The sequence below is a fragment of the Diorhabda carinulata genome, chromosome 8, assembly GCF_026250575.1.
Source record: "Diorhabda carinulata isolate Delta chromosome 8, icDioCari1.1, whole genome shotgun sequence".
NCBI classification, from domain to species: domain Eukaryota; kingdom Metazoa; phylum Arthropoda; class Insecta; order Coleoptera; family Chrysomelidae; genus Diorhabda; species Diorhabda carinulata.
This window is the reverse complement of record NC_079467.1, coordinates 398,082-411,091: the sequence shown is the minus strand read 5'-3', so window position 1 is coordinate 411,091 and position 13,010 is coordinate 398,082. Positions and strand designations below refer to the sequence as shown.

Below are 13,010 nucleotides of genomic sequence, written 5' to 3'. Positions count from 1 at the left end.
CAGTTATAGAACTATTACTTACTATAGTATGATTACTTTGATTTTTAAAGATTCATGGGATAATTAACATGTTCCAGTTCACTAGACGTCGGCGTCATTAATCATGATAAATAAGCCTTTCTGATACTCAAGAATTGAGTGATAAAATACGAACTCATTCTAAGGTATGCATAATATTTAATGGGAATCGCCCTACAATCATAATATCGAATCTATGGCGAGTATATATAATTATGTATATATCTACAAAAGTAGTCAGTCATTCACATAATCAACCCCTCCTGGTACTTCTTTAAAAGATTGAAACTATTGAGTCTTCTATCCTAATTCGTCTTTGAATCCGTTTGCCTAATTCTTAAGCACGCTACTCTTATTTTAGAAAGGTGATTGCACAACTATTAATTTAGGAACGCAGAGCATGATCTTTACCTCTACGTTCAGAATTAGTTGAGGGCTCAATACTTTACTAGGCAAAAAAATGTACAATCATTTGCCAATTGAAATGAAATCTTCAGCATTTCGCAATAATTTGAAGGTATATTTACTTACTTCTACTGTGTAAACGAATTGGGATATCATTCTATATCCAATTTGAAGAAATATATTTATCCGAAAAACGTTTTTTGAGCCCTTTGGTGCCATGTGAAAGTCTACGTTGTGAATACGTTGTTTAAGCATTTCAAGTGGTACACTCATTTTAAGCAGCTGCTATTTTAGCCTAAACTAACCTATCGGGACTAATTTTTGTTCAAATGAGCGTTATTTACTTTACTTTTAACTGGTGCTCTCAGAATTAACATCGAATCAAAAATTCTCCGGAAAATCGAGAAAAACTAAAAAACTTTTTTGCAAAAATCGATTTCTCAAAAACGCCACCATTAATGAGCGCGAATTTGGGATATGTTTTTCGGGAACTTTTGACCTAACTTATTGCCTAACGGCAGTTAACCAAAATGCCGCGTTCGGAAAATATAGTCCCGCGACGAAAATGTCGGTTTTGACCTATCCAAGCATCAAATACGTTAAGTATTTCATTCCTAGCGCTTTTGATGTAGATTTTATCGTAAAACTAACATATTTTCTGTAATAAGTCATAGTTTAGATCATTTATTTTGTAAAGGATTATTAAAATTACGAAGACGTCGCCTGAGTAAAAATGTAACATGCGGCCCAAGTCTGTAGATGCGCGCGCAGACACACAGAAGACGCAACGACGCACGTGTCACATGTCACTCGAACTGATCAGTGAAACTGATTTTGCAAATCACTGAGAAGAATCATTCGTATTTGATATGATTTTAGTTTATTGTATTAGTTCTGAGCGTTTTCCTCGATATCGTTTCGTAAAAATGTTTCTTCGATGATTTGTAAATGACGATTTTCATTTGTCTAAATAGAGTTTGAAATTAGTGTACCACTTAAAGCGCTTATATAGCATATTCACAACGTAGACTTCCATATGGCGCCGCAGCGCTCAAAAAACGTTTTTCGGATAAATATATTTCTTCAAATTGAATATAGAATGATATCCCAAATCGTTTACACAGTAGAAGGCACTTTCCAGTAAATATGCCTTCAAATTATTGCGAGATGCAAAGATAGATTTCATTTCAATTGGCAAATGATTGTACATTTTTTTGCCTAGTAAAGTATTGAGCCCTCAACTAATTCTGAACGTAGAGGTAAAGATCACGCTCTGCGTTCCCAAATTAATAGCTGCGCAATCACCTTTCTAAAATAGGAGTAGCGTGCTTACGAATTAGGAAAAAAGGATTCAAAGTTGAATTAGGATACAAGACTCAATAGTTTTAATCTTCTAAAGAAATACCAGGAGATTATGATATTGAATCTCTATTAAATCTCTAGAAGAGTTTACTTTTCGAGAGCTTAATGATGCTAAGGCTAGTTCTTGTACAAAATCGGTAGTAGTTCCAATATCAAGACATATTATGTGTGTTAAGCAGGCCCAAAAGTTTCATTAGTAGTTAAAAACTGAAAGGAAACTTCTCGCCATCTTATAGTCAAAAAACATCATTAAATACAGGTTTGAATTCGCCGTTCCAGCCGTCAGACATTGTCTAATCAATTGTACAAATTCTACAATGGATTCGTTATTTATTAGAAGTTTTCAAAGTGGTAGTTATTATCTCTTGGGGGTTGGAAAGGTGGAGTAATTAATTTATTTTGAAAATTTTAATTTCGTATATATTATTCATATCAATTAATCTTTCTATCATCCTCTGTAATCAACAGTAACAAACGACTCATCTTTCTCGAACAATTCGATTCCCTTAACGAATTTCATCCTGAAAACTGAAACCCTGTTGAAAATTCTGGAAATTAATTTACCGATACAATAGGCACGTGCCAGTCGTGTGTCGTCGTCTCATCATCGACAAGAACCGAATACCACACGCCAATGTTTTGTTTCCTGCTGATCGGTTCCTGCCAGCAACACGGAAGAACACTTTATTGTGCCTATGCGAAAAGCCACTCTACTTGAACAAACACTCATTGGGATTCTTGTGGTTATTAACTCTTCAAATTTGGCATAGATGCTTCCGGTTTGATGGCGGATAAAAAGTTTTATTGATTTAGCTCCACGGGGAATCGGTTGATTAGATTTTAGCCAAGTCAAAGTATATAATGAACAAATAAATTTATTCTATAATTTCGTATTAAGTATCTTTAATTTTATTTGTTATTATCAGCAAACGTTTAAGAAGAGGTTGAACCAAAAAAATATACAAATTTGTTTCTCATTAGTTATTTATGTTTTTTTGGGGTGCTGAACACAAATTTCAGCTTTGCAACCACTAATGCGTCCCAAGAAAACTGCGAAAAACGCATTTTTTTCTTTTTTTCTTGCCAAAATACACAATTTTGAGAAAAAGTGTTTTTGTACAAAAATATCCTATACTAAATTTCCTTTTATCAGCGCAAGATGATTCAGGCAGCTCATCTGAAAGTTAAGAGAGAGAAAGGAATATTGAAAAAGCACACTGAAAATCAAAGCTAGACACTCGTGGCTCGAGAACGATTCCTCTGACCAGAAGAAGTGGAGGAACAGCAGCCACCTGACCTGATCATCGTGTGGATTTATGGTCAACGTAATTTCGATGTTTTCTTATACTAAAGAGCTAATGAACTTGGGAGATCTTATACCATTGAACTAAGGATAGAAAATTCGTTACCGTGAATTCGCCATCATATTTTCGTTATTTGTTAGATCAAACATACCCTGATATACGTGGAAATACATTTAGCTGGTCATCCAGATCTCCAAAGCCAACAATCTTGAATTTTTAACTTTACACTGCACCAATAGACCCCCGACAACAGGTGATACGATTGAAAGAATACTACAGGTAGACATTGTGATCTAAAATCGATTAATCGATTCTTCGGATCAAATAAATCGATATACAGTAATGAGTTTATTCAGTAGATCGATATTTCACCCTTAAAAATCAACATTCTATTATTTTCTCTTTTGGTACAAACCTTAAATTATTTATTATTAGCTGAATGAACTCGTAATATTATGGTGTTTCCGGAAAGGATTAATTACTCAAAAACTCGAGAGATGGCTGTGAGTAACTCTCTGACAGACTGTTGTTGTTAAAAAGTTTAGATATTAAGTATTGGGAACTATCATATATATTATCTAAGTTCTTAACTTTTTAATTTAAAATCACTGATTTTACTGATAAGAAATTCCAGAAATTGTTCATTGTATTTTCCATTTTTTTCGTGAAAGTCGATCTTTTTTATGAATCGATTCTTCAGGTTTCGATTCAAATCGATTTAAAAATCGATCTTTTTTGGAAATAATCACCCGTCAACGACTGAAGAAATAGACTAAACTTTATTGCAAAATCAATTATCGTATAAAAAGGGCAATTTGAATGGGTAAGTTTTAAAATTTTTGCATTTTTAATTTTATATTTTCAAATTCACCCTTTGGTGGTGGACCTAACATTCTAAAAATAAATTCTACTGTTTCTCGGGCCACTTTTGTTGTAATTTTTTCCCCGTGAAGCTATAATATAATCCGTTCTTAAAATAAAACCCACGGCCTTTTTTTGTTGCCCACCTGGTATATATATTATTTATGTTGAAATAAAGAATTAAGGTAAGGGATGGAAATAAAGAAAAATAAATGTAGATACATTATATAATTTTTGTTCAATTTAGAAGCCAATAATATCTTTGTATATATACATTATTCAAATGTTCACAATATACACTTGTTTTTGATATACAGTGTGTCAAAAATTACAAATTTTTTGTATTGATTCCTCCTTTTTAATTCCATGCCGCGCCTGTCGTCATTTGAAACTATATAGTCAAAAAAATTTAAGCTATAATTACGATAAAAATTAATAAACAAGTTAGCAGTACATATTGCTTAGAGAATCAATTCAAAAAACAAAGAATAAGGTGGTATGTCAAAGAAAAAAGTATTTAAAATAAAATAAATAAAAAAGTTAGATAGTTTTATAATTCAGGAATCAATAGCGTTAGACCGATTAAGAGAAAAACAAAAATATGTGTGTTAACACATTTTTCTTTTTATGTTTGACTTCGACTTTCCATAATTGCAATTATTTATAAAATTATATTCGTTTGTGCCAACATTTGCAGAAGAATTTTCATTTCATACATTTAAAAAGAAAATATAAGATGTGCAATTATTAACTGGAAATATTTTAACTCTCGAATGTGGAGGTATACACCATATTTTCACACTGAACCAGTTGACTGAGAAAAAAAAATTGCAACAGGTAGAAACACCCATTTGCTTTTCGTTGACTTAACAAAAGGCTTAGACAACGTTTCTCTTAGTAAACTCTGGCAAGTGCTTGAAAAGACTTCCCTAAAACGTAACTCTGTTTCGGGCAGTACAGAAACAATCAAAATAAAGAACCAGTTCTAGCTTCATTGTAACAAAGGAAAGTAAAGGAAGCTGTAGCTTATCCAAAACGCTATTGAAAATCTATTTAGATGAAGCTTTAAGACATTGGGAGGATATGGTACCACGGAATGGGTATCCGACTTAGTGATTATATAACTTTGTACAAGGATAATCATCTTGTAATTTCTCAAGATTAAGATAATTTGGACTTTATTACTCGTCGACTAATATCAAAATTCAAAAAATGAGAGTTAAAGGTCAATATGCAAAAAATGTATTGGATCAGAAAAAGAAGATTTATAATTTGAATACAAATGATTAGAGCACTGAACTCCGTACTACGGTCCAGTTGAATCAATATGTATATCAATTAGAATATTGAGTATTAAAGATGATGTTTTTCAAAATATATTACAAAATGTAAAAAGTATTCGAAAGCTCGGAAATATATTAGAGTTAGTACACTTTGGTGTATAATTTTGCGACAATTCCACCACGTAAACGCTTATTTTATATATCAAGTTCCAACCCACTTAAATAAAAATGTGGATCTTACCGAATTACAAGGTTTTAATCGAAATATATTTGTATCCACTTAACTGACTTTTCTGGTTACTTGTCTATGTCATATGTCTTTTGATATGACCAGAAATATTTAATTGAGGCGTCTAAAGATTGCTAAGGCCGACAAATCCTGAGCAAAATGTGTTTTCTTAGAGACATCACGACTTTCGCACGATGTAGTCAGTCTAATTCGTGTCCACTTTTGTTTACGTGTCTACTACATCTTAATTTGTGGTCACAAACACACAATAGATTATCTGATCTATGCACAAACCACAATTTATTATGGCTCTGTTATGTAACCATTTTGAATCATAAACGAAACGTTCCTTAGGCTATTCGTAGGTTTTAAATCAATAAGTCATAATATTCATAACTCAAACAAAAGAGAGATCGCCTAAACGTGTCTATTGGAGAATTTCAGAGAATACGACGACGAATTATGATGATATAATCTTTTGTTCAACACCTTCTCAAACAAGCTTGAGCACTATGTAGTCCCGATCACCAAAAATCTCAATATTTCACGTCGCTCCTCATGTTAAACTACAGCCGTTCTTATATCAGTATTTTGCTTGTTCAAACTAGATGACACCAAGTAGTAGGAGATATGTATCTTCATCCATACAAGTTATTCAACCAATCACAATTCCCTTTCATCAAACAAGCTTCAATCTAACGACGTTTTGTCCTTTGCGTTGTTTTCAGTGATAAATCAAAAGCAACTGCGATGAGACAGTTTCCATCCGTGATAATAATTCTAACTCGTCTTGAAATCTCAATTCGAATTAACAGAATGTCAAAAAATGACTAAAACGGATAGGTAGCTAGTTTTAAAGGGTTCAAAATAGATGAACATTGGCAAGGTGATTTGCAGTTCTTCAATATCAATTGCACATAAAGGCCAGATTAATAATAACAACCAAATAACGGAAACAAGAATTTTGTGGTAACTTCTTGAAGGACCGAGTCAATAAAAGCTGTAGAAGCAACATTGCTCTACCATACGATATAGATCCATGGTGGACAGTCTAAAGTGGATTGAAAATCATGCTGATACAAAAGTTTAAAAACTTTGCTTTTGAAACGATTGGAAAAATTGCTAACAAATCGGGTTTCGGGCATGCTGAGGTTAATTCTGTCATTGGAATTCTCCAGGGATAGTTCTACGGGCGTGCTCGGCGGTTATTTTCTCCATTATCTTACAGTCATCCCCGAGCGCCCCCGTGCTCATTTTCAGTAACCCGAAAACCCACTAGAAACTATTTTCGACGGATTTTTATATTGGACTTTGTGTGCAATCGGATTGAAACTTTAGAAACATTATTTGTCTTTAAGAAGAAAATGTGTTAATTGTAGTATGGACAGAAAAGATGGAAACGTTTTCTACAAATTAAACTATTTTAGTACTTACACTATACGAGTTTAATCCCTCAAAATGATATTACGCCCTCAAACTATATTTAAATCAAGATCATGCTAAATTTTTTGGTGAATTTTGTAATTCAATTTCACAATCCGATCTCATAATATCCATGTGGAGATAATATTTTTATTTGCCGCTGTCTAGTGGATAAAAAAAAGAAATAAACGTCTCCTGTTTTTGGTTAAAGAGAAACTTATAACTACTTTAATTTTAAAAAATTAACTGTCTAGTTTTTGACGAAATTATGTAATTGCTAGAAAATTTTTGCGATAAAATACGAAGCTAAGAAAGTTCCTGCGAAGTAATTTACTTCTTTTTGTAATTTGTTACTTATTTTTCTCTCTGAAAGCTTCAGGTTTTGAGAGTGTAAATAAAGTTTTTTTGCTCTTGTTTGATTAGTGAAATAAGTTTTGTTTTGTCCAGGTTTTTTTCTGGCATTTCCACGTCGAGTAGTTTTCAGTTTTATTTAATAATTAATTTAGGTTAAAGTTAAATATTTCAAGCACAAAATTGAAACCATTGAAATATTTCCATTTATTAATCGAACACCCTGTTTATACACCAGATAATTTTTTTATAAGGATGTCGTGATATTACGCTAGATTTTCGAAATTCACTTACGCGTGTTATTTAATTGATAATTTTAAAATGAATAATTATTACATCCGTTACAAAAAAAGTCTCATTCAATTAAAATTTTACAAATACATTATATTTGAATTATTTACATAATTATATACAAAATATTCGGTTTTTTGTACATTGCAGAGTTTTAGATCCGCGTAATTATAATTTTATTTACACGTTGATATGCACTTATATACAGATTGTCCTAACATATTTGTACTAAACAATTTGATTCATATAATCCAAACTACAGTCTGTCGGATGTCTTTGACTGCTGAAATTTTGGTTATGCGTTGCTGGCATGGTCATACCAGAATAGTTACCCATTTGGTAAGTACCTCCCATGTGATTTCCCATCTGTACCTGATTCTGTGGATTCTGTTGATTGAAATAATCCATTTGAGTATAATAAGGATGGTTGTAGCTTTGGCTATAATAATGATGGGGAGATGAGTTGTGTCCATTTGTATGCCAGTTGAAAGTGTTGTAACCTTCATGGTAAGCTGTGTTTACGGGAGGATTACTTCCTGGATTACTACCAGGAGTTATAGGTGGAGAAGGCGTAGTTATAACACTAGAAGGGTTACTTCCAAGCGGTGTGGCATTGCCGTTTTTATAATTTTGTACATGCGACGTTTCTTTTTTAACGGTGACTACTGGAGGTGAAGTTGATGTAGTTGGGGCTGGAATATTCGGAGAACCAGCAGCCGCGCCCGTTGTGTTATTCGTAGTAACCGATATAGGCGGCGGTACTTTGGTGGTATTAGCTTTGTTCGTCTTATTTCTATTCGAGTCTTTCTGATGTTGTTGATGCAATTGTTGTCTACATTTAGCTCTACGGTTCTTAAACCAGACCTGAAACAATGAAAAATTTTGGCTTAACTAGTGTAAATCTTAAATTTTCAGTTACATTGTAATTCGTATCAAACATCCAGCTGTACGTCAACCCGTTAATAAATATCCATTTCAACAAAATTTCAAAACGAATTGATTTCATTTATATTCTCCACCATGATCCCGTCATATTTTTTTTTATTGCCGAACGAACATTCTATTGCCCCACACCTATTTATCAAAATATAATCTCTTCCGCGTCTAAAAAAATCTGATGTTTATAGTCGAAAAGTCTGGCGAATCAGAAGATACCAATTGGGGTGAGTTCCCTATTCAATCGTAACAACCACCGCACTGGGATAACTGTATATATTTTAGTGAATAGAACAACACAATAGGTAGAACATGTAGCGAGGGGCCTGATTTCCATTAGTTCTCCGGATTAAGCGAGGGTTGTTCCACTAAAACACCCCGCCCTTGCCTTTAGAAAACATTCGACTAGCAATGCGTATACCTATAAAACCTCTATTATCAACTTTGGAGGGTTAATGTAATGGAAAGCGATATATATATATATATATATATAACATAAATTTATTTAATTTCTTATTTATTAGACTTTTTGATATATTAACGCATCTAAATGTTCTTGATTTTAGGTCTCTTCGATTTCAAAATTAGTTTTTTTTAATAATTTTTGAAAGATAGATAAAATTGACGATTCGACTTAATCAAGATATGAAATTGACCCTGACAATTTGCGTATTTATATTGACCAAAAATAACTTTTTTCATTAATATCAAAATGAGAATAAAATCAAACTAGAACTTTGTTCAAATAAAAAAAATTAATTTCTCCTTAGTCCTTACATCTCATATATGTAGCAGTGCTTAATTAATCAAATTATTTGCAGTTTAATTAAAATTTACAAAATAGAACTTTAAATTTTACTTAAATTATTTAGATCTTTTTTATCATTTATACCATTTTCGTTCTCATGAATGTGAAGCATTTATAAAACTTCCCTCTTTCGTGTGTTAACTTTTTGAATCTTTATAATTGAATTTATGTTTTTTTGATATTCCATGATTCGTTAACGCATTTTTATTTTTTTTATCGTATTGATGACCTTTTAGTCTATTTTCTAAATATTGAGTCCTTGTACATATTGCAAGAAAAAATGTTTTATGTTTTGATGTTTCTGTTTCGTTTCTGTTGTTTCGTTTCTGTTTCGTTTTTGTTTCGTTTCTGCTTCGTTTCTGTTGTTTCGTTTCTGTTGTTTCGTTTCTGTTGTTTCGTTTCTGTTGTTTCGTTTCTGTTGTTTCGTTTCTGTTGTTTCGTTTCTGTTGTTTCGTTTCTGTTGTTTCGTTTCTGTTGTTTTGTTTCTGTTGTTTCGTTTCTGTTGTTTCGTTTCTGTTGTTTCGTTTCTGTTTCGTTTCTGTTTCGTTTCTGTTTCGTTTCTGTTTCGTTTCTGTTTCGTTTCTGTTTCGTTTCTGTTTCGTTTCTGTTTCGTTTCTGTTGTTTCGTTTCTGTTGTTTCGTTTCTGTTGTTTCGTTTCTGTTTTGATTTTAAATTGCTTGTAGTATCTGTTTATCATTTTTATAAATATGTTATTTATCATTTTTTTTTTTTCGAATAATTCAGCATCTAAATTCAGGATCTGATAGTTGGATAGATCTATCAGCCAAATTTATTATCACTGATCTTTTTTGTGAATTGAAGTTTAAATATCTTGTAGTGTAACATCAATAAAATTGATTGATATTATTTTGCTCGACCTCGATTGTGAATTGATGTTTTTTATGATAAGAATTGAATTTTCTATTCATGTTTTCAATTTTATTTTTTGGCAAGGCATTAATGGAATCATCTAAATATCGGAAAAAGACTGGAATATTCTTATCAAGTTTGCTTGAGACAGTTTCCTCAAGATCTTTCATTAATAATTGTGCTATAATACTTGAAATGGAAGCCCCCGCAGCATAACCATCAATTTGTTTGTATATTTCATTTTTGAAATATGTTTGAGTGTGAGTTTTATAGATTCGTTTTGAGGTATTTTTGTATATGTATTTCTTTCTTCTATTATCATTTCTCTTCTCCACAATGATTCAAATACTTTCAGATGCAATAAATACCAAATGTAATATCCCAACAAAAGATTTGTTTGTTTTTATTGAAAATTTGTTCTATATTCCTCGCATATGTTACATGATTTGCAACATCTATCGCCCTGATTTGAAAGGGCATTATTTGCGGCATTGTGACGACAATGACACAATGTCAGGGGCGGTTTGTTTGCCGTCCCATTGGTAATGATTCAATTTGGAGCCCGACAGTGTTGGGTCGGTGATATCGGTTGGTCTTTTCATTCTTTGAAAGGGACCCAGCTGCTGTTTATCTACATGTATCTAGGGCCGTATTTACGTGATATTGGGAAAAACAAAAAATTTTTCATATATAAATTTTAACTACTTCATTCTAAAACTATATACATATACTAATATTATGGAATGAAAATTTGAGTTAATATTTTATCGGTTTCCTTCCGCAAGTAATATTAATCCGTAAATTTCATGGCTTCTTTTTGTATATTATAAGCGACTTCTTAAATGTAGTTAAACATATTGAAAACATTATTAACTAACACTACATCAAGACTGCGTATTGCGTATTTCCAAAACGAAATTATCGTATTAAATGTAGATTGGAATTTTCAATATTGAATTGAAACATGCATCATCGCTACAGGATGAATTTGGTGAAGTTCGTCCAAAATCGGTTGTTGTGCCAGAAAACATCGATGCTATGCGTAAACTGATATTGCAAGATAATCATGAGACATACTGTGAGATTGAGGCATACTTGGGAATTAGTTCTAATCGTATACATTCACTATTGCATGAACATTTGGTTGACGGAAAGATTTGTTCGCGTTGGATACCGCATAATTTGAAAGTCCTTCAAAAAAGCTCGAGCCCAATTCCTTCGCGAGGCTTCAGACGTCTAAAATCCTAACAGGCGACGAATCAAATATTTATCCATATAAACCAGAAATTAATCAACAATTTACTGAATGGGTCACGAACCAAATCTAACTGAAGCACTTTGAATCACACAATCTTCCTTGTTATTCCCGCAATTTATAAATAGACTGCAAGGTCAATGGAAGCCTATTCCTGAAGAAGGGGTTAATGCGTTAAAATCTCTTGTTTTAGAGGTAATTGACAATAGCAACCCTCGTATTCAGAGATTTCAAAACTAGTAGTAGGAAAATTGGTCAAGAAAATAACCTCAACATCAAAAAAAAACAAAAAATTCATATTTTTCTTATTAAAAGCTAATTTCAACCAATGTATTTGTTTTTTGGTATTCTAGTTATTACAGAGAATGTAGTGTCTAAGTCCATTGAACTAATCCTTGAGGATTAGTAAACAATTAGATAAAGTTTAATTTATTAACCAAGCCTTTTCTGTGATTAATACACATGTTTTTTCCATTTTGGTCTAGAATAATGGTTGTTTCAAATGCTAAGACAATCCGAGCTGATGCCTCGTCCAAAAAAGACCGGAGCTTACGATACATTTCCGAAACACTTAGTGCGTAGTCTACCATTCACGATACTCAATGTTCCAATCGTGAAACACGGCTTTTTGAAAAGATATCAGTTATAATTTGGGGCGGAGTCAGTTTCCACGCCCGGTATGAACTGATTTTCATAAATATTGGGGTTCTAACTGCTCGAAGATACATAGAGGAAGTCCTCCTTAATTTTAACGCAGGATAATGCTCGTCCACATACTGAATACTTGGAGTAAGTGGGAATCGCGGTTCTGGACTGGCCTGCACAATCTCCCGATATGAATCCCATAGAGCATTTGTGGGATAATTTCTTCTTAGTGATTTAAATCAGCTCTAAATTGTTCTTTGAGGATAATCCTATACCGGTGGAGTACGTCCAGAATTTAATTTCTTAGATGTCTGGCAGGGTTAGAGCCCTTCGCTGTAGCAGGGGGGGTAATACCCGAAATGTGTTAATTCATAATTTTTATTTACTTTTGGCAAATTTTGTTTAAATAACCTAGAAATTAAACAATTCTTACCATAAATTAAATTAGAAGGTTTAATATATTTAATAAAATTATAAGATCAAATCTAACTAAAAAACCATAAATGTTATTATATGGGTTGGTTCGGCTCTGATCAAAACTTATGGATTCTTATTTGGGTTACATTATTTAACTGTATTTTGGGCACATTCTCCGAACGGGTTTTCGAAGAAGTGACGTCTCAGTGCACTTTTATAAACGAAAGAGTATTACGACGTGTACGATTCTTCGAAAGAGTGATGATACATTATCGTGTCGGAAAATTTCAAACAGCAGTTCGGAAGACATCAGCTGTCAGTTTATCAATTCAAAAATGTTTCTATTTTGTGTATACTTATAATAGATAAATTAGTTTCAGAAGAAAATAATTTTATGGTATAAGTAAATAAGTAATCGAGTCGGCTAAGAACAGAAAATTTAAGTCGCAACATTTTTTACAAAAAAAAAAACACTAGGATCCAATATGTGTTGATAGTCTCAGTCTTCTCAGGTTGTGATACAACATCATCAATCTATAACATGGGGAAACTT

General features: G+C 32.5%; 1 protein-coding gene across 2 annotated transcripts in view; it reads right to left on the bottom strand.

Moving 5' to 3' along the window:
• Positions 1-4,163: 4,163 nt before the first annotated feature.
• Positions 4,164-13,010, bottom strand: part of LOC130897241 (homeobox protein OTX2-A-like) — a 120,448-nt gene continuing 111,601 nt past the window's right edge. For both annotated transcript variants that reach the window (XM_057805997.1, XM_057805998.1), the window contains exon 4: positions 4,164-8,390. In XM_057805997.1, the coding sequence (XP_057661980.1) occupies positions 7,755-8,390 (636 nt within the window). In that variant the 3' untranslated portion in view covers positions 4,164-7,754. The remainder of the gene's footprint in view (positions 8,391-13,010) is intronic.